At 42.7% G+C, this 23,408-nt stretch overlaps 1 protein-coding gene across 2 annotated transcripts in view; it reads right to left on the bottom strand.

Moving 5' to 3' along the window:
* The window catches only part of USP7 (ubiquitin specific peptidase 7), a 76,712-nt gene extending 54,116 nt beyond the window's left edge, over positions 1-22,596 (bottom strand). Inside the window, exon 1 of one of the 2 annotated variants that reach the window (XM_068908027.1) lies at positions 22,168-22,596. In XM_068908027.1, the coding sequence (XP_068764128.1) occupies positions 22,168-22,252 (85 nt within the window). In that variant the 5' untranslated portion in view covers positions 22,253-22,596. The remainder of the gene's footprint in view (positions 1-22,167) is intronic. The other variant, XM_068908026.1, reaches the window with a different exon arrangement.
* Positions 22,597-23,408: the final 812 nt, after the last annotated feature.

Below are 23,408 nucleotides of genomic sequence, written 5' to 3'. Positions count from 1 at the left end.
AAGTGCAGACAAATGGATAGATAAAGCACTATCCCAGGCAAGAGAGAGTTGTTACAGGCAATTAGCAGTTCTGGGCACTAGGCTTTTGTGAGAAGAGGGGAAGGCAGACAAAACCCGATTCAGACAAGTAACTTTAAATCACATTAATCAATTGTGAAAAAGAAATAAAGTGGAGTTAATGGCATTTCCTTACAACACAAACAAGTTTAGATTCAGGTTTATTTGCTGAATAGTTAGGAGTCTAAATCAAAAATACTTACAGAAAATGACTCCTGTCAGCCCAACTATGCAACTACCAAACCAGTTTTAAGGGTAGCTAATAGAGCAAAGCAGCATAGAAATTACTTACAGACTTGATCTGGTAATCCTATCTTTTATTGCATAAAAACATTGCTTGGGTACATAAACCGCGATGAACTATGGCACGCCACATCATGCATATATACTGCTCAGTTTTGATGCATAATTGGAAGATCTTGGGACCTACTAACTGCAGTAACCGACTATACTGTTCTTGAAGTGGTGCTTTTACGAAAGAGTCACTCTTACGGATTCTAATTAACACAGAACACTGAATACTACAACAATCTAAATTATAACAGGAAAGCAGAAAGATACCGTTTACTTCTGTAAAGCATGCTGTAAAGCATGCTCTGTCTGCTGATTTGACTTCTTCATTCAACAGATGCACTTCAGTTAAAACAGGTTATGTACGAGAACACAGAAAACAGATTAGATATATTCAACTTAGAGGAAGGACAATGTGGGAAGGAAGGGCTACGACAGAAAAACAAATTCTGAGTGGCATAAAAATACCTGAACAATTATTTTCTTCTTACAATATAAGGAGCATTAAATGAAATTACAAGAACAGGGGTTTAAAGCAAACATATGAAAATCTGTTTTCATGCAGCATTTGTAACTCTTGAAAGCTATGAAACATTGTGTCAAACGATGCTCTGGAGGCCAAGACGCTCTACCAGCCCCTTTTAGCTCAAAGGGCATGATACAGGTTCAAAACAGAAAGCCCACACAGGACAGCATGCTCTGTTTGACACCAGTCAAGAGAGGAAGCCTGGGGGCCAAGACAGGGGGAAGGGAAACAGGAACAAGGGGCGACACTGCTTTAATATACTCTCCCAGGCCCCAGTAACTTACAGTCCCGGGATTCCATGCACTGTGGATGGTGTTTCCGCATTTCATGATGCCCTATGCGTACCTCCCCCCACCTTTCAGACCAACATAAACTCTTGAGTATTTACAACATCCCAGGCAAGGAGTTCCACAGTTCAACTGTGGTATACAAAATAACTCTTTTGCTTTTTGTTTCCAACCTGCTACCTGATCATTGCATTGGATGCTCTCTAGTTCTTAAATTGGAAAACAGTAAGCAATTGCTGCTTCTTCACTTTCTCACGCCACTTCTGCTTTCCAGACTTCTATCCTATCTCTCCTCAGGTACCAGGGAAGCCTAGGCCAGGCAGAAGCATCCTAGTCCATTAACTCATTACTCCTAGAGCAGCCATTTGCTATCTCTGAAGACCTTTATTAATATTCTTCTCTGTACCTTTTTAAGGTGAAGGAAAGTAAGGCTGTTAGCCAGACTGCACACAGTATTCAAGATGCAGAAGCAAAATGCACTAGTGCAAAGTATGTCTTGTTCCTCACTGGCTTCCAAAAGCAAAGAAGCGAATGGAAGACTAGCCCATCAAAAGCTATTAAAACATGAGGAAGTAGACTACTAAGGCTCAGAAATCCTTCAGGGAGCGCAGAGTAGGGAAATGAACACTCCACACCTACCTTGTTTTAACGTTCTTGCCATGGACATCTGCAACTGGCAACCGTGAAGGTACAAGACACAGGGTTAAACAAAATTTTTGCTTGACCCAGTATGACTACTCCATTAAAGATACACAGAGTTTCAAGAGGAGCCTTTTGACCACTAATACTGAAAAACCCACTACCAGCCTACATTTCAGAAAGAATGGGGTAAAAAATCCAAGATTCTTAATTCAGAAAGAAGTTTTAGACTATAAACTTTACTGTGAAAAAAATACTATTACTGGAGTATTTAGCACTTCATACTCGAAACAACAGGACACCAGAGTCAAGTTTCTCTTCCACTTCAAGAGAAAGAAGGACCCACGACAACACGGCATGTCTTCAGGGAGCTGGGTGAGCCCCAGGCCCCCCGCCGAGCCCCGCACCCAGGCCGGGACTGCCCTGCTTTGCAACGAAGCGTCCGCGCTCCTGACAATTTGCTTCTCGTTTGAGAGCGCTGGACGAGGAACTGCAGCACAGATCAGCAGCAGCAGTAAAGCAGTAGGTAGAGCTGAACCAATTAACTTGTATCTGTCCAGTACTGCCTCACGTCAGGGTCAATTTCACAAGTCTAGATTAACCGTGGGGAAAACGACAACAAAGAAAACGTGAAGAAGGGTTTAATTAAGCCCTGTATGTGAGCTGGCCTACGTACACACATGCATGTTCTGCTAGCGGAGGAACACTTACGAAGTTTCCTCACAGTGATGCAGTGAGCACTACTGATGAGATCGTTATTTTTATTTTCCACTGTAATTCAGTTTTCACCATTTTTAAGGTTTATTAGCACATATGTTTCAGACTGAATGATAAATAATGACTTTAAGAGAGTCTTACTACAGAAATCTGCACTTTGGGTTAACTCTACCATCCCTTTTCAATGTAATTAACAGAAACTAATTATACTGTCATCCAAAATCAACCATCTAAGAGGGAGCAAAAACACATTCAAATTAGAAACGTGAATGCTTCACAATGAGCCGGATGGGAAACTGCTTTTTTGTTCTGCAAGACACAGATTTCAGTTTTCTATTCGCCATCAATTTCCCAAATTCCTGAAAGACAATAGTTCCCATGAGTTTTTGGGGTTGTTATTTAACAAGCTAAATCTTTCACTCTCTCCTGTTAGTACTGTTCAATGTTCTATAGAAATGTGAGAAACAGCGAATTTACAAGGGCAGAGCGCCTCCGCAGGATGCTGCGCTTCAGGGACGCCCCCTCGCCCCCGGCTCGCCCAGGCCCAAGGAGTTAGGCCGGCCGCCCCAGGGAGCGGTCACCCCACCTCCCTCTCCAGTTCGGCACGGGAACTGCATTCTGCAGGTCACAAGCGCACCAATTCTGACCCAAGCCTCCACGAAGATTTGGGGGTCTGGCCACTCCCAAAAGAACACTGCCTTTAGACCTCAGGCCACCCCTAATTTAATGGATCACTTCCAGGTGGCTACTCCGCCTTCTCGTATTTTGCAGTCCAAATCCTGGCAATCCCTAAAACGCTTTAAGCGGCCTAACCCAGGACTGAACCAAGCATCTTCCTTAGTCTTCACAACAGAATCATTAGCTCTCAAAGTAGTCTAGGCTTTCCTCGGCACTCTTTTTAAACAAGACTTAACCTTCGTTTTCCCTTCCCATTAGGACAGTAACACTTTTTTTCCCAAGTGCTAATACAGGACAACAATTACTTAGCCTCTGAGAAAAAAGGTAGCTGATGACGTAAAGTATTTTTGAAGATGAGCTTCTCTTTACTGCTTTGAAAAATGAAAGCTACTATACTGAAAATATCTTAATGTTAGCAGAAACCAAAACAGGTTAATTATTTGATACTGTCTACATGAAAAACAATTTTGTTCCAAAAAAAGAAAAAAATTACACCTAAAAACCAGTTACATACAGGAAACAAAGAATCTCATACATTAGCTTCCATTATTTACAAAGGAATTCTTAAAAGAACAGGAATTTTCTAATCCTCAAATAAATACTCCACTTGCAATTTTATCACTTTTCCTGTCAGCAATTTTAAGTCACTTTTTAAATGAAAACAGAAGAAAAGTTTCAAGAAGTAACAAAGAGGCTTTTCCTGTTTTAACTATCCAAGTTTTAAATATCCCACTTACTAGTTTGGTGCCAAAAAAGCTGCCATAAATCAGGTAGCCAAATGCTCACATTAGTTAAATAAGCACAATCAGAAAAAGTCTAATTTGCATTTTAATGAAAAAAATATATACATGAAAAAGAAAAGGCACAACAGTGCACACACTTTGAGGCTAGCTTTATCTTTTGAAACATAAGAGAAATACACTGAAATAAATGACGCAAAGAAAAACTACTGTGTATCCCTCCAAACCCACATTATGTGAGAACAGCTACATTGCAGACTCCCAAATCATGCTATTCGGAATACAAACAAGCGTAAAAAAAATCTACTGATAAAAGAAACTCCTGTAAAGCAGCAGTCACCGTTAATACAATTCTTTATCACAAATTCAACTTCTTGAACCATATACATCACACAGTAACATTTGCAGCTGCGAACTTCAAAAATATGTGGTTTATGCAAATAATGCAAACAACTATTTTAGAAACAGTAATTTCAGAGTCACATTCAAAAAAAAAAAAAAAAAAAGAGACCTTCCACCGATGTAATTTAGATTTCACCTTGCAGTGCAACCAAGCAGATGATGGGTGGAGGGATGCTGCTTCAGATGGAGTTTGTTCCATCTGCCAGGCAGGGCTCCTGCACATTTCAGCTCTCTCATTAGCTCCCGCATGCATCACCATCCCAAACAACCATTTCTCCATAACCCTCTTTCCAATTCATTCCTGTGCTAGAAGCACTTTATGTCCCCCACAGCCTTTTCTCCCCCAAAGGCGTTCAATCTCCTCCTGACTTTATAAGAGCCACCCCGCCCACCTGCTATGCTCTCACCTTACCTCAACACGACTGGATGCAGCACATAAAACTGTTCATAGCATACACAGAGAAATACAGATAGCTCTCTACTTTAGGGCCTTCACGCTAAAGCTTTAATCTAGTTTTTCCTTGAAATGGGAGGAAATAACTAAATTGGTAGAAAATTTTTCTCCTTTTTCCTTGAAAAGCTAGTTATCTCACACAGTTTTAAGTACTATTTTTGGAGCAAAAATTCATTATCAACAGGAAGTTGAATCGCACTGCTTACATTTTTCTTGCGTATTTACTTTCCTATTTATTACATATTTCATTTCATTTGTCGTATGAGCCAAATCCCAAAACAGCGTTTCAATAGCATTCTGGGTAACTATTCTCAGAACCTAAATGCAACAAAATAGACTTGAACTGTGATTTAAACAGCTGACTACTGCATGTCACCCAGTGAATTAAATCTTTTTATGCTCTGCAAAACACCCTAATTCCACAAATACACTCCCAATCTCAGTATTCTGTTCTTCTGGAAAATCTTCCTGACTATCTCTATTTTTGCTCCACTGCTAGCATCACTCATCTGAGGCAAATTCTGAGGACTTCCAAAATTAATTAGTGTCTTCCTGCTTTGCCTCTGGCTAGAAGCTGGTGTAAACATCACCACTGAACTAAGCTGTATCTCAAATTCCTTGTTCCACTGATGATGAATGATTCTTCCTTTGTCTCAGGAAACCCCTAAGTCCCATAAGTTCTCTCTCCACCCTTTATTTTTCTCTCAAATAATGTATCATTTGCGGCCGGTGTCATCATCGGCTATTACAAAGTAGGTGGCTACTCACACACAGCTACAACACAACCCTTAACAACATGCACTCTTCTTTTGATCTATCTGGTCCATTTACATTTCCTGCTATACCTTTTATGCCACAGATGCTGTCAGCGTTTTGGGTACGCCTTCAGAGCATGCAAAAGCAGACTTGTCAGCCCTCCTCAATCCTGGCCCTTCAGCTCTTTCCCTCTCTTTTCCCTGGACTATTTTTCCATGAATTTAAAACTGCATGAGAGTTTTCCTTGGAAGAGCATGGGTGGGAGATGGTGCATGGCAGCTGGTCAGATGGAAGGGGAAGAGAAATAAATCTAAGGATACAGACATACCACAAAATGTATAGTATCCAATTCCTGACACTTTCTGAACTACAGATTTTTGTCCTCAAAATATTCTTCAGTTAAGAAAAAAGAATCTATATGGATACACGTCTCCTTTCAGAAGCACACAGAATACAATTTAAGAGATACTGCTCAAGAAACAGAAGTACATACAACAAAAAAGCTTCTGCAACTAGTGTGAATCATCTGAAAGTTTCTTGTCTCTAAGTCACTCTTTAATAGCCCGAACTGACCAAAATGTAAGCCAAGAGCTCCGATTTAAATGTCATTATACTCAGGTCTGACCCAAACTTTAAATGAGCCCCAGATGTTGAGGCTCACAGGCAGAACAAGACAAGGATTTATGAATGATTAGAGATGGTCAATTTGCAGAAACAGCAATAACTCAGTTGAAACTTTTTTCCATGAAAGAATACTTCAGTATATACAGGGGAAACTTTCTTTCAGGAAAAAAGGAAAAGATGTGCCATCCTTTTGCAATAAAGATAAGAAAAGATATAAAAGACAATAAAGATTTAAGACAAAACAGACTTGAAAATGAAAAGAGAACGCCTTTTTTTTTTTTGGCTAGAGATGATCAGGGAGAAGTTGCATTCAAGGATCAGAAAAAAACAAAAGAAAACCTGCTTTGTTTCAGTTATTTCACTTACCAAAAAAAAAAAAAACCCCACACCTCAAAACCAAAAAACCAGATGCCTACAAATAAACAGCAATCTGTTGTGTTTATCATCAGGATGGGAATAACACTAGCATACTTTTAGCCATTACAATACACAAAAGGAAATTTATCTCCAAACACCTAACAGGAGAATTTTTACCAGCTTAAGCTTGCTCACAGACCCAATCAAGCACAATACTTCTTCTGTATTTTTAACTAGAAGATATACTTTCTTCTTATTATTACATTCTTTGATCATAAAAATGCAAAAATAAAGAAATTAAACATACACGTCTTGATTTGTTCTAGTTCGTGAGGCCAAGTTCAGGTATTTTATGTTCCTATAGTTCTTTACTCCTGATGCGTTTTCAGCACCCTTTTTAAGACCAAAAAAACCTCATAAAATCAAAGAGAGATGTACATACAACAGGTATGGTGAGGTATGGTGAGTATGTCTGCCTCACTTTGGCTTGATCAGCCTAAAAAGATAAGGGACTGCCCTAAGCATCCAGATGATAATCTCTGGGATGTCATTTAGCTAGGAATCTTCTACCAAGCTATAGGATTGCCCTCGCAAAGCAAGGTGATGGGATTTAACCCATAGCCAGCTGTATGGCCGGGGTGAGGAGGCCCATTGCAAGGACCAGACTGCACGAACACAGGAGAAACAGCATGCCAACTACTTGTATTGGATTGCACAACTCAACACAAAAACTGTTGCTTCATCATACCAACCACTGCACTCCCTCTGTTCTGTTAAAATATTTGCTTCCAAGTGCTGACACAGAATCACGATCCCAGAACAAAGTGAAACACCTTTCAATATGTAAGCATTTTGGTTTTAGATTCTGTTATTGCTTTCTGCCACCACCGTCGCCTAAGAGATGCAGTGCTCAGAGCCACAAGTCTCTGAAAAAAATGTATTTTATTTTGATTCTTTTCCTCTTCCCTCAATGATATTAGCATCCAATTTCTCATTAATTTCACAGATAAACAGCAACACTATACATGTAAGAATTACAATACCAGAAGTGCTTATTCCTTAGCGCATAATACAATTCAGACCTTGTTGGGCAGCATTTTCGAAGCCCAACTACACTTCAGATCACTGTAACTATAGCCTGGCTTCTAAGGACCAGTAATTCTGGACTCATTCTGTGCTTTGAGTTGTCCATGGAGCATTCATTCGAACGCTGAATTCTACTGCTAGGGAAAGAAGAAAATTTATCCCAGAGCTATTCACTACATGCCTCAAAATACACACTTGCACATGTGCAAACTACAACCCATAACACTGGTGTACAAGCACGCTGGGAGAACTGTAAGATTCCTCTATGGGATCCTGAGGAACCCTGTACAAACAGACTGTTAAATAATATTACCTGAGCTGTATTTTCAGTGGTGCCCAGTGAAAGGATGAGAGGCAACAGGCACAAACTGAAACATAGGAAGCTCTGTCTGAATATAAGAAAATACTACTTTACTGTACAGGTGACTGAGCGCTGGAATAGGTTGCCTGGAGAGGTGGTGGAGTCTCCATCCTTGGAGATACTTAAAAACTATCTTGACATAGTCCTGCGCAGCCTGCTCTAGGTGTCCGTGCTTGAACAGGGGCATTGGACCAGATGATCTCTAGAGGTCCCTCCCAATCTCCACCATCCAGTGAATCTGTACTAATTCCATGTTACCATTACTGCTCTAGGGATAGTTTTTATACTTTATTTACCTGAAAAAGAACACAATTTGTTTTTAAATGTACACATATTTGAGTGGAATGTCAGTTTGAGCATGAAAAGAGATTGCTAGACATGCAAAGTTTTCACTTGATTTGCTACATTATCAATTTTAACTGATATGTAAATAATCACAAAACTAGGTCAAACAAAAAACAGCCTCCTAACTTTCTGTGCTACGAATAAGGAGTAAAGTCAGAGACACCAGGAATTTTTATTTTAATAGAGTAGTCATTTTACATGAATGCTTTATTTGGGGTGAAAGAAATGACCACTACACTTGAATTCATATCCTAGGATACTTGGTATAGGCAGATCTAGGCTAGAGATCTATTCAGCAGCAATCTGAATGCCAGCAATATAGTTTCTCAACAGCTATCAATCAGAATCACTGCCTATGCAGGTTCACAACCTTTGTGATGCTTTATCATAAGGTGAAAACAGAAAAATCAGTAGACAAATTTCTTTCTGAAGCGCGTGTGACCTAGGTCATTATGCATTTTCAAGACTATGATGGCATTTTTGAGTTTTGTACAGAAATAAATGGACGATCAGGGGAAATCATAGCATATATGGGATGTACACAGAAGAGCTGTTATTGACAGTGACATGTATTGCTGTCTACACTATCACTTTTTTTTTTTTTTTTAAACTTTTTGTAATAGTAACATGCATTTCAATGTAGTTCTGGCAACCTAGCTGTAATCCTCATATTTGATCATCATTACTTGAAAAACATATCTAAACACTGGCAGAATTCTGGGGAAAGGAGAAGATGCTTCTCACCACTATGACAAGCTACATATCTACGGTAATTTTTATTTTCTCCTAAACCTTACAAGACAACAAGTGGTTAAACAATCTAGATAGGGCAAAAACTAAGTTACTCAGGTATAGCCAGCTACTGCACTAACATTAAAATATCATCTTAAAATTCTCTTTTGCTCCTAGTGAATAGAACAGAGACAGATTAAACTTCTGTGCAGATCCTGGGGTGTGCCCTGCATATATTCAACCACAATCTATTACCTATAATTACAGATCTCAGCGAGTGAATTTAACTGGGGAAGAAATGTGGTAGGGTAAGGGAAGTGCTCCAGCTCCCAGAAAATTCCTGCCCAAATCAATATATTCAAGTACACAGCTATCTTTTGAATATAAATTGAACTTCTGACATTAGCATAGTGCTAAAAATTCTGTGTCATCCCTCTGAGCACTGGTGCAACCCCTTGCCTGGCAGGCAGTTAACATGATGTCCTCCCAGTGGCCACGGGTGGGAAAAAACAGCTCCTCCTCCAGCCTCTTCCCTGTTCAGGTCTGAAGGACATCTAGACAAGGCGTCAACTAAGCACAAGCTACTCTGCTAGAAAAGTAACTGCAGGCCATTTGCAGGTGCCCACTTCTCCAGGCTCTCTTCTGAGCTGGACCAGGATGGAAGTCAGACAAATTATTTTGAAAATAGGCAGCTATTTCCAGAACCTCTTTTTCCCCAAGGCACCCCTTCTGCCACCTTTAGTTCACTCTCACCTAGGAAATACAGTGGTAAAAAGCAGGCTTGTGCTACCCCCAGGTAGCAAATCACCCCTAAGGAAAGAAGTTACTGGCCAGATGAACTGACACGGCACACCACGTGGCTACGGATGAGCGACCCATCCCCACTGAAGAAGCAAGTTACCCTTCCCCTCCGAAAAAAATCTCTGAGCACGATATAGAAATCAACAATGCAACGCTGCCACCAAGAACGGCTTTATAACATTCAGGCATTAAGTAGCTGTTCACAGTATGCAACAGTCGAGGTAGAAATGACCCATGAATTACTCAACAATTCCAATTTATTCAAAAATGTTCCTAGATCAGAAAACACAAACACAAACTATTTACAAAAGTTACATCCTGCCAAAACTTCAAATGCTTTTACTGTACACCTACCCTTTGATTTAATAAAGCATGTATCTGAGGTGGTTAATATGCATTTCAAGGTATATTAAAATGAGAGCTCAAAAATTAACATTAGCCCAGTTAATCTCTGCCAGTATTTCCCTCAAGGTATACTAATTAGACCTCTTTACTCTTGGGCTCCTGCATTAAGCCAGCTTTGTATTCCTAAGTCTAACCTACGACCATGATGCTAACACAAGATACAGTTAAAGCGAATTTTAAAGGACCAAAATTGCACATCTTTTCCTATACATTTTCCAGATAATAAAACAGGTTAACTTGAAATTTCTTCTAATAGGCCTGCTGCAAACTGTTGCGTGATCCAATTACATTTCATAAACCAATGGCTCCTGTTTAAATCAGAACCATTAAGCTGGCCAGGCAGCTTGGCTGATAGAAGACAGTTGCAAAAAGCACTAGGTCCTGGTCTGAATGTGACCTTGCAATTTTTATCACTGTGCTGATGAGGACTGAAAATACCAAAAGAAAAGCTAGATTGGATAGGAGGCTGGAAAAATCCAGCAAATACCTTTAGATTATGAGTGGAGGTAACTGTTCGAGATTTTAGTATGCACATAAATCAGAAAATAGTACCCCACTCAGTATGTGCAAGAAAGCTGGAGATCCTTCAGATGTGTCTTCAAGTTGGAAAACGTGAGAAACTACTTTTAGCTACACGGAATACCCAAGGGAGAGGACGCTAAGAATTAGGCCTGCAGTGGGAACAACATCATCCCCAGAAGTGGCCTGCATCTGACACAATTTGTATAATGGTAAGGCCAGCACTGAAAGTTCTGTAAGCTCTGATTAGATACTTACCCTTCAAATTTTGCTAGATCCCTGCCTCCCAATGCATTTATTAGGGTGACAGGCCCAAGTGTCAAACAGAATACAGGGAGACTGGGTGGAAGAGGGGGAAAAACAAAGAAAAACTCTTAAAGACTTAAGAGTTTTCAATCCCTCCTGTGTCTTGACTCAATCTGACCCAACTGTTTGTGGGGCTAAACAGTAAACAAGATCAGTGAACTGAGTGAGGTTAAAAATAAACCCAAAATAAGGAAGTTATCTTAAACTCAAATCTCCTCATTCATCTGATTTACTCAGTGCTTCCACAAACAGTTGTGTCAGTACCAGTGAGGAGGCAAAAGGCAGAGGTCAAGACCTCCTCTAGAGTATCTTTTCTCTGGAGCAATGCTACATGGAACTACACCCAAACTGTTGTCCTGGCTCCCAGGAGCATTTAAAAAGTCATCTGATAAAATAACTAAGGTAATATGCCCTGACCAAAATTCAAGACTTTCCCTGCAGTTTGGGGTTAGAACCGTCCTCTTTTTTGCACGCGCTATTAGCTGGACCGCTGCACAGCCACCTGACACCATACTGCTTAGAGACATGCTGTGAACATGGGAGATGCCCGACATTTCTGATTACAGAGGCCTCGAATGCAGATCTGCTATGTGTGAACGTGCTTACGTTATTACACTTAAGCAAAAGTTGGGTAACAATAATGTTCTTGGATACAATAGGCCTGAACGTTGTGCTCAGTACTGAGTTCGGTGCTACCTGTATAACTTTTACTAGTAACAGCATGTATGGGCACATAAGCCATTAGGAAGGGTCCTGTGACTGCTGTCCAGACTTTGACTACGCTGTACTTCAAGCAATCCAATACTGTTTTATGAATTTAACTTTAGTTTTGCTCTTCAAAGCTGCCACTAAGTACCTAAATGTTGATTTTTCTTTACTACTAATTTGCAGCGCATGTTTATACAAATGCTTTTGGTGCACGCACAATTTGCAAGATGACCAACAGATAAACTTACTGACTAGAACTTAAGGCACTGTCTCTCACTGCATTAATGTTAACATCTCTCAGTTCATTATACTGAAGGCTGATGAAAGGTCTTAAAGAATTAGTTAGAACGTTTTCCTAATCCACCAAGAGAGGTCACTGACCAGCAAAGCTAAACTTGGGATAAAACCACTTCACAATCTGAAGACAGATGCTGTGCTTCCACATGCATTTTTCTTCAGTGCCAATGCCAACTCACACAGATCCTAAACTCGTCGACACCTCTGTACCTCCACCTTCACTTGAGCCAATACAGCTGTTTGTTCAGCTGCGCCATGAACAGACTGCAGGACCCACCAGGCTCATGGTACCACTACACAAAGCGCTCTCCTAGCAAAGTAGAGTGGGCAGAATAAAAGACGAAGACAAACAGGTCTGCTTATGAACACGCAACTGCCAAACATGAAACTAGATCTGTTTCCTGCAACTTTCTTAGTGTTTTTCCCCTTAACCTGAAGGTTCAATACCAATCTATGTTATTATCAAGACCAAGAGATGACTTCCCAAGCAGAGATTCATTGGTAAGTAAAGGAATTGCACAACTTTATCTCCTCTAGAGGGAGACCCCAATAATCCTTTTGAGTCACACAGATCTAATGCCTCCCAAACTAACCCTTTATGACTTTGAAAGGCACAATTACAAGAACAGTGTGTAAACCAAGGCATCAAGCCTGATGAACAGGTTAAAAGACAAGACAAATTTGCAGGAAACAGTAAAATATCTTCAAATCAATATGAAACGGAAGCAATAAATCTGAAGAAACAATACATTTTTATCAAATCCTTCGGTTAAGATTTTAGAATGTATTGCCTTTTTAAAGAAAAATAGAAAGTTTCAGTTTCTGGCAAAGATTTCTGTTTTGTTTAACTGCTTCTCCTTTTTAATTCCTGAACTGTTAGGATGCTTTAAGGAAGATAAAAAAAAAAAAAAAATCCACTTACGGTTACTACCTTTTTGGCATGAGGGCAATATTGCAAAGTGCTATACTAGTTTTTAAGGTGATTGCTTTTTGGCCCATGGTTGAACTCCAAGCAGAATCCGAAACAGAGTCAGAGTGAAACCGAGGAGATTTAAAAAAAAAAAAAAAAAGTAACGGCAACACCAGGAAGAATGAGAAGAGGGAAAAGAAAGAAGAGTGGGAAATAAAACTACTGTAACTGCTACTAGTAGAGAGGGATTTGCATGTAGCGGTGTCTTTATGACCCATTCCATATAATCTACAGATACATTTTAGCTATTTTCATGTTCAAACATATAATTATATCTACTATCCTGCTGAAATTAGGTACAGCCCTCAATATTTTTAAGCAAGTAACACTCACCCAGGTGAAAAATTCTTTGGAAGACGTTAGTTCCCTGCTACCCCAATAAAGAAGGAAACCCAGCTACCCCCTACCTTGATTTAAGGAACAATAAAATGGGATTCACACAGTCTGTGCTCAACCAGATCCAGAATTAAAAATCTCCTTTAAAAAAAAGGTACATCTGATATTGTCTTGGAATTTGAAGCCTGTAAATCTAGTAATGGCATCTGAGTATCTAGACAACTCTCAAATCTCTAACAGAAGCAAACCAACTATTTATCTAAATAGAACAGATAATACATGCTTTGAAGGCAAACTTGTATCTAAAAACTGTTAGCTGATTATGGTTACCAAAAATATCCTGGTAGTATGTAACTGAGATATATTTCATGACTCCTGAACAGCAAAAGCTATGAGTTGGCTGCATCAGGAAAGGGCCTGGGTTTACAAGCAGGAAGGAAGTATGCAAGTTTTTCCCTACCTTCAAACGTAGTTACCTCTGTTCCTGAACAAAAACAAAGATGATACAAAAACCACCTTCCCCCAGTACCAAAACTGTCAACTGTTCTAACTGCCCAGAACAAAGTATATTTCTAGGTAGAAAAAGAAACCTGGATCGCTCCCCAAACACTCACTAATCTCTCCATTCTGCTACAATAATCAGAGACTATCAATATAACAAAACGCAACAAGTTACTGTTGGAATACTGCATAGTGCCATGTCAGTGCAATTCAACAGATAACTTTTCTAGTCATACGGGGCAAGGGTAGCCTAAGAGGACACAGATCAGTAATGGTTTTATGCCAGTGCATAAAACAGCGATGCATATAGCGATGCGTAAAAATAACAGCTCTAGGCCCAGCACGGTCACCTTTCTGACCCCTATGACCTGCAAACCAGAATCTACAAGCTACAACCCCCCCCAGCTCCCAGCCCCGTTTCACGAGCAGTGGGAGAACTGTAGAATTTTTACAAGTTTAAGCTTAAAACACGTCCCCCAAAATCCTCATTCTCTTCTGAGGGACAAAGGGTAGGCTGCAAGCACAGGTGAGCAACAAGGCTGCGTAGCAACGCCTACCTCGACGCCCTTGCAGGATTGCTTCCTTCTCAGTTGGCAGTTCAGACTTGCCCAGAGCCTGCAAGCAGCCCAGAACCACTGCTGGCCACCAGCAGGGCTAAGGCATGGGCTCCATATTTGAGTTCCTCATAACTTATCCACTATTTTCATACCTCAGAAGCAAGAGTCACAATAAAAGAATTCCTATAAAGTCGCAGAATAATTTACCCTGGAAAGTAGGCTGCTTCTCTTAAAAAAGTAGAAATATAATTTCACTTCTCTTAAATAATGTTTATATGTATCAGCCCAATTACTAATACATTTACTATAAATGTAAATTCTGTACATCCCTCATTCAAGAATTAGCCTCTTTATGAAATAAATTTACATCACTGATCCCTGATCTAAAGATATTTTTAAAAGGAAGAATACTAATCCACTATGACGGATCCGGAATTAAAACCTTCGCTAAATGTTAATAGGATTTTGCACCCTTATACTTTTCTCAAAATCTCCACGAAAGTTTTGCTGAGTAATATCAATGATGTTGGAAATAAAAATGTGCGCATACAGCTGGAGATTTCTTATTTTGTAAGAACATTCTTTTTCTGTTGCACCTTGCAAAATCACCACAGGAACAAGCTTAAAGCTATGGTAAACACTATTACCAGCGATACTCCAACAATCCCTTTCTTATTTACACCAGGAAAAGGGAAATTATGAAAAATGGCATTAAGAATGCTCACAGATTTATACATTTAAAGTGAGCTCTATATTAATGCATTCAATCCCTTGAGATAAAAAATGTAAAGCTCTGAGTTACGCTCTCCTGTACTTTTATGACGTTCCATATCAAACTGGTGTGATTGTGTTTTTAAAAAAAAAAAAAAAAGTCAGCTCTCCTAAGATGCAAACAACTTCTGCAATAGTTTTAAGAACTGATCTGGAACTTTTCTCTCATAAAACATTTCAGCTCACTATCAACATTGTCTTCCACTGGCGTGCAATATGCTTCAGAGTGTGAGTCAGGACACTGGTTTTGATGTGGAAAGCCTTACGTTATTCAGGACTGTGATGTCTGGAAAACTGTCTATCTACCTGTGCGTACACAAAAATAAGCTGAGGTGCTGGTGTTTTCTCTTCCCCAGTTTACACAGGGGGCTCCTGGCACCACATCTCCTCTGAGGGGCATGCACTCTGCAGCTCACCCTGCAGCTGCAACCAGAGACAGCTCCGGGTTTGCACACGCTGAACGCCCTGTTTTCCTAAAATGTTTGGAAAGAGTCACTACAAAGCATGATATTTTTGTTTAAATCTTCATGATTAAATAGGTCAGGAGCAACTAATTTCAGTAATGTTTAAAACAGCTGCCAAATATCAATTAAAAACAAACTGAGATATGCTATATTGATTGTCTCATAGAATTTGACAGTTTTACCAAAATTTACCATTTACTTTTAGTCCACGTATTTTTGAAGTGATTTAGCTTAAAAAAAAAAAAAATGCAAACACTCTTATGCCAAACAATCAAGTTGTGTTGTTCTAGCTGCACGTTATGTCCAATACAGGACAGTCTTTAAAGGTATTTTTGTATTTTGAACAGTAACACAAAGATCCTTAGGCACTATGGCAAGAGATATGCTAAAAGTGTTTTGTCCTGAACTGCAATTATTCAGTATAGTTTAATCATTTTCAAAATCCATCTATCAATTTCCATAGTTGGTTAGAAGCTGAATTACTTCTAGTTGACAAAATCTCTGTCTCTTAATGAAGCAAAGCAAACTCAAGTCAGAATAAAATAATACTTCCAGGTTGAGCTTTCTTTATTTTGCTGGCAAGTCTTTCAAAATTCATTCTGTTCTCTCAAGACGTCTAAAGTTACAGAGCTTGTTTTACTGTAATCAGCAAGCCTAGGTCAAAAAAGGGCTTAGCAGAAACATTAAAAAGTAAGAGTTAAGTCTAAACCTGCAACAATATGTACAGATACATTATGCTACAGCAGTTGCCAGTGATTATGTGCAATTTTATTCTGTGAATATATAGCTTTTTGCTAGTGTATCCAATTACAATACTGGAGCCATCTGAGCAAAATACATTCAATAACATAAGTAACCAATAAAAAGGTGTTTGGAAAACAACCCTGCCTATTTAATAACCTGACAAATAACGCACCAGTCGCCAGCCCCCGTTCTACTTGCCAAGTCACCCTATAATAAATGTTAATCTTGTTGCTGATAATATCAAACTAGCACATATCAAATTTTATATATATTAATATAGATACATACTTGAGAGGCAGGACACTTGCTGTGGATTACTTATATCTTCTTTTGCAAACCATCCAATACTTTACTCCTTTACAATCAACTCATGACAGACACTAGATATAAAGTTTAATTAAAACAACTGATCTAGGGCACCTCAAAGCACAACCCAAAGCAAACAATGCTTTATTTTAAATTTATAATCATTTCAGAAAAAATGGATGCTTCAGAAGCTCTCAACCAGTTCATTTTCACCCTTACCCCAAATATCAAATGATGTCATGCAAGACGTACTGGCTAAACTGGTTTAACTGCTACAGGCTGGATGCACTGTGTAGATTTACCTGTGATAAATTATTCTGCAGGTATGAAACCCATTCAGTTCCAATAGTCTCAAACAACTATCTCCAATTGTGTTTTTAAAGTTCGGGGTTATATTACTTTTACACACATGATTTGCTACAGTACTTAGCACAGTGACCTAGTAATGATAGGCAGCTGATTCTACTTCTGTTCCCAGTTCAGTCAATACCATGCAACAACTGGAATGGAGTTAAGAAGTCTGATATAAAAATATATATATATCATTCATCTTGAATAGTATGCTAACTACTTGCTTCTGAATTTTACATACTTTTTCCAATGTTTCATTTAGCTCACTTCTTCACAGAAGTTTACTAATTCTAACCATCCACTTGTCACTCAGTTCCTGAAGCTCACACAGAAGGCAACCTAGATACAGTATTCTTTGAAACTCACTGATGCTACTTTCTAAGCTGGCACGAAACAGCTATCTGATAATGATGATCTTTTCCCGAGGCCAAGTGTTCTGATTCCAGAGTTACTAAATATTACTGAAAGTGGGAACAAGAGATCAGGCCTGGTTCTTCACTCTTAGGTAATAGACGTTAAACCTCAGCATCAACTAAATTTTCGTTGCTGTATGCTGCATCAGCGTTTTTATCACCCCTCATGTGTGCATCATCCATTTCATGGAAAAATGTCAAGGCCGCAGAGGGGAAGGGGCAAGGAGAACATATAAACAAGCGAATACCCACGTTCGCATGATGAATTTAGTCTGGATAGTCTCTTTTCAAACATACAATCCCATTTTATCACCACTTGGCTAGAAGCAATATGTGACAGTGAAGGAGCTCAGGAATAAAAAAAAAAATAAAAAAAATAAAAAAGGGATACAGGCCTTCAGCAGGAGAAAAGCAGAGAAGCAGGACAGAGAGGAAGCAGTCCTGTGTCAATCCCAAGGATTAAAAAAAGCCCAGAATTAAGTGTCACCGCAACAGTTTCATATCGCTCTTTCCATACATAAAATGCTGGTCAGGGCAGGAATTCTTTCAGAAACGGGGACCACCATCCAAAAATAAAAACAGTTCCATTAATTATATTATCCAAAGCAAAAAAATGGAATGAACAGTATGTTATGCATGCAAATTGTATTAAATTGCCAGGAACTGAGAATGCTAATGAGGACAAAATACTAGAGGGAAGTAAGCGTTCAGAAGATAAGCAAAAAAAAAATAAGTTCATGTATCCGAGACCAATATTACACAGTGAGACAGAAATCCAGTAAATGCTGTCAGTAGTGATCACAATAGCAGTGAAAAGCAAGCTAAACTTGCAAGCGCATCGAAACTGCAAAAAAGTGCAATTTTAAACTTTTCACATACACACAGAGCAACACGTCAAAACCATTTTTTCTTGTTCTAAGTATATCACGTTAACTCACCTGGAATTCAAATCTCAACTCTAAATTGCCCCAACTAGCAAAAAGCTCAAAAAACCAGCAGTGATCTGAGAGGATGCAGGGCTGATGCAAAGAAAATGTAAGCTGAATTACCAGTTATCTAGTGTTCACAGATTATGATACTTTCTTGGCAAGCATGTGCTTGCTACATTAAAAAAAACCCAACCTCTTCCATAACGTGAAACACAAGTATATAACTAAGGACACAGAAACTACAAAGAAGAAGATTCAAGCTATAAATAAGGCTAACCTACAGTTACTAAGCTGCAAGAGACTTTCCATGGAGGGAATGAAAGCATTTTATGAAATATGTAACTGTAGATTTGTGTTAAGCCAAGTTCTTTGAAGTTGAATCAGATATATTTGTGCAAAGAAGTTAAAGAGGAAATCTATATACTGTATCTGGACTGGGATTCAATTACACTTTACAGAGCAACTCATAGTAGCTGAACAGATAGCTGTAACTCTTTGCGTGACAAAGCAACTTACAAAGAGTATAGAAAAACTATTTTTCCCTCCCAGTAAACTTAGTTAGTCTACGGGCAAGTAAACTCTTCACAATTTTGACAGAGTAATTTTCTAGTTGCTGCCCCAAGCTGTTAGTTCTTCTAAAACTGAGGCAGGCTCATGTCCATGCTCCCAGTTTGTTTTGATGCGAAGGCAGCCGTGCTGGCTACAAACATGCTTTTTTATGCAGCAATGAACAGGGGGTACATGCAAAATCCATTAAAATCCATTACTTGTGACACTGTTTGGTAAAGATAACTGTCAGCATCCATGCCACCTTCTTGTTCCTTCCCATCCTGTGCCAAACTTTCACCACATTCGTACAACACTAAATGAGGCTACAAGGTGAATCAAATTAAAAGTTTAAAAAAAAAATACATGAAAATTTGTTCTGTTTTTAATTTTGATATAGACACAAAGAGCTGCACTAGCTGAACTGCTAGGGTGGTACATGGGATGAGAACAAGCAACAGCAAATGATGCATTTGTCCAGCTATATCCTCAGCTATGGAAGCAATCGCCTTCAACTAAAGGGAAGCAACTTTTTTTTTTTTTTTTAATAGACTTCACAAATGTAAAGTTGTTCTCTCCATGCAGCACTGCTGCCATACTCTGGTATGAATAAAGCTCATTACCAACACAATATCCAAAGGTAACAGAAGACTAAACGTACAAAAAGGCAGTAAGACATCCTTCTAGCTAAAGTATTGCAAGTAGGCTAGCTTGTATCACACACAGTACATACCTGCCCCTTATCAAGGCTATCACTGCTTCATTCACTCATGCTGCATAGATTAAGCACTACTCCTTTTTGAAGTGAACGTCCTCCTCTCTTCTCACAGCCCAGTCCTATAGTACTTTCATTTATACCAAGCGTCCAAAAGATGGTCATAGAAGAGTAAATTGGTCAATAGGGAAAGGGACAAGAGAGCAGAAACTCAAAATATCACATCCAATTTAATTCAGAAGAGCTTAATTCTGCACTTTTATTACTACTTCTAAAACAGTTATTCCACTCATTTAAAACTGTATGCAGCTGTACTAGATGAACAGAGTGAACCTTCACGTAATTCAAAATCAAGATGTGCCATTTTCCACTGTACATTCTTCACATACCTCCTAAATCTAATGTGATCACTCAGTGAAGAATGGCATCCGACACTGTTTTATGCATGTTAAAATTAAGCTAACTACAGGTTATTAAATATTTTCCTCACTGCTTTAAACTAAAGCAAACGCCCATACATTAAGATGTAGACATTGTTTTGTACAATAAACGAATACATACCCATGACATCAACTTTTTAGTAAGAAAGTAGCAAGAATCTAATCTCACCCATCTAGTAAACTTAACACAAATTCCTCATGAAAAATCAAGTATTCCGAAAAACTCTGAAACTAAAACTTTTCTTGTAGAAACGGGTAGTTAAACAAGCTCTCACAAATTAGTAGGTTAATAATATCACTCTGAATCAGCTGTGTATCGCCTAACAGAACTCAAATAGATTTCTGAGATAATGCTATTAAGACTTCTCAGTGTTGATGTACACACGGACTCTTCCCCCCAACCACGGAGGTGGCCACCAGCATAAGATTTCCTCAAACAGCAAAGGGATTTCTACTCATGTTTCAGACTTCTGTTTTCCCACTGACAGAGGGGACACAACGCAAAGCAGTAGTGAACACCTTAAACTGACCAAAAACGTTCAGCACTTCACAGTGTGCCCAGCATGGCAGAGCATTAAGCTCATAAAAATCAAAGAAACATTATATACAGTCAGTGCTCTAAAGGACCTGAATATTGGAAAAGGGCAGATTGCTAAAGGCTATCAAACAATCTGCTGGCAAATACATCACACAGGATGTTAATGTGCATGCACACAAACAAATACGAAGTGTTTTCTAAAACCAGCTCCTTGTATAAATTTGTCATATACTGTAGAAACACCAATATGGAGATTTTTCTAAAACAAATACAGACATAGCTGTTCCAACAGTAAATAAGTTTTAACTATTATTTTATGAAATAGAGCTTTATGTTTAAAAAAGCAAGGCTTTTCGCGACGACCTTTTAATCCTGAAATGTAGTCTCACAGTCACTACGACAAGCTTCCACTAAAATACCTTTGCTAACCATAATTTCAGTGCATGTTTTAAAGTCTACGTTTGCCGAATCAATCGTCACGCTTCCCAAGGAAAACACCTTGTGTTGGCAAATGTTTTTGTTATTGTTCATTCGAGTATTTGCACTCATAACCAGACGGTCCAACCCATATTTCAGTAGTTTGGTGCGTTTGACCTCCAAGACAAACACCATCGGCAGCAACAGCACAGCGTGACTACCCTTGCTTAAGGAACAAAATCCCACCGTCTGTTGGCCCGAAACGTTTCTAAGCTGGACACGCAGGTAAGGTGCAGTTCACAGGGATAAAGGCAGAGCGCAAAAATGCGCGAGGGGCCGCCTGCGAGAGTCCGCTGGACAGAAGTAGGAGCCCAGCCTGAAAACGTAGTGCCTCCTTGATGAAAGCAGCGCAACTGCATGACGGTGCAGGATCAGGGCCCGCCGGCTCTGCAGCTACACATGGCCCGCGCTAGGCCCGGCCGCAGCCTCGCCTGTAAATAACCCTCCGAGCGGGGTTAATTAAAAATGGCGAGCAGCGTGGTGGGGCCCTACAATGAGCGGCCGGGCCGGGCCGGAGCCCGCAAGCCGCGGCGGGGAGGGCGCGGGGCGGCGGCCCCCACCGGCCGCCGGCCCCGGCCGGCCGCAGCCCCTTCCCCCCGAGCCCCTAACGGCCCCCAACCAGGAGCGGCAGCCGCTGGGAGGCAGAGCGCTGCCGGAGGCGCCCCGCGCGCAGCGCCCGGCCCGGCCCGGCCCCCTGCTCGGAGAGCAGCGCTGAGCGCGGCGCGCAGCCCCGCGGCCCGGCCGAGCCCCTCTGCCGCCGCCGCCCGCAGGCTCCGGGCCCGGCCGGGGGGCACCGCGGGCTCCCGCTCCAGCCGCGCGCAGCTCGCCCCGCGGAAGGGAGGGGAGGGGAGCCGCGCCGGTGCCCGGCGGCAGCAGCAGCACCTCCCCGCTCCGCCCGGCCCCCGCCGCCGTCCAGCCGGGGCGGCCCGGCGCTGCCCGGGCCCGGCGGGGCCGCGAGCCCCCGGGGCGGCCAGGGGGAAACTGCGGGCGGAGCTGGGGCCTGCCCGGCCGCCGGCCTTACCTTCCATCTCCATGTCCTCGGGCTCGCTCAGCTGCTGCTCCCCGGGCTTCTGGTGCTGCTGCTGCTGCTGCTGGTGGTGGTTCATGTCGGGCTGGGGCTGGGGCGCGGGCTCGGCGGCGGCGGCCTGGGCCTTTCCTGCGGGGGGCTGCGGGCCTGCGGCGGGAGGGGAAGGGGCGGAGGAGCGGCGGGGCCTGGGCAGCGGCCGGCACTGGGCAGCGGCCTCGGGGGGCTGCGGCGGGGCCGCGGCGGGCAGCGAGCGGGCGGCCGGAGGAGGCAGCGAGACGCGCACGTATTTGCTCGCTATTCGCCCAATCTCGGCGGCGGCGCCCGGTCGGGGGGAAGGGGTGGGGAGGAGGCACCGGCCGGGGGTGGCGGCTTCCCCGGGGGCCGGAGGGGAGGGGACCGGGAGATCAGGAGTCAGGGCCCGGCGGCTGCGCCCGGCGCTTCCCCCTCCCCCGGCGAGGCGTCCCCGGCGCTGCGAGCTCGGCGAGGCGCCGCGGGGCCCCTCCTCTGCCCTCCCGCCCCGCCGGCGCCCCGGGGAAGCCGCTGGCCCGAGGCCGCCTCGCTGCTGCCGGCCCGCCGGCCGCCGCCGTCGCCCGTGCCCCGGCGCGCTGGTGCCGCTCGGCCGCCGCCAGCGCTCTCTGTCTCAAAATGGCGGCTGCGGTAAACGCCGTGAAATGTCACATCCGCATGAGGGGCAGCCCAGCGCGCCGCGCAGGGAGGGGGAGGCAGCGCCGCGGCCGCGCCGGGAACAGCAGCCGCCGCCGCCGCCGCAGGAGGCGCGAGGGGCGGAGCCGCCGCCGCCCCGGCCCGGCCGCCGCCGCCCCGGCCGAGGGTCCCCGCGCCGGCGCCCCTCCCCGCGGGCGGCGGGAGGCGCCAGCCTGCTGGCGGGCCGCCTCGCCGCAGCCCCCGCGCCTCCTCCGCGCCCGCCTCGCGCGCGGGGCCGCTGCCCTACCCGCCTCGCCGGCCGCAGCCTGCTCCCGCGCGGGGCCTGCGCCAGGCGCCGCCGCCGCCGCCGCCGGGCCCCGCGGACAGCGAGCCGCCGCGGCGCCCCCGCGCGGCCCAGAGCGGCGCCGCCCCCGGCCCCGGCCGCGGCCTCGGCGGCGCCTCGTGCCGGGCCCGCGGCCCAGCCCGGCCCGGCCCGGCCCTCGCCGGCCGAGGAGGGAGAGAGATTTGGCCCCCCAAGAGCGTCCTGGGCAGCGCAGCGTCCCTCGGGGCGTCGCGCCTTCCGCGGGCCCCTA

This window comes from Struthio camelus, chromosome 15, assembly GCF_040807025.1.
Source record: "Struthio camelus isolate bStrCam1 chromosome 15, bStrCam1.hap1, whole genome shotgun sequence".
NCBI classification, from domain to species: domain Eukaryota; kingdom Metazoa; phylum Chordata; class Aves; order Struthioniformes; family Struthionidae; genus Struthio; species Struthio camelus.
The sequence above is the reverse complement of the archived record's forward strand: the minus strand, read 5'-3'. Positions and strand labels throughout refer to the sequence as shown.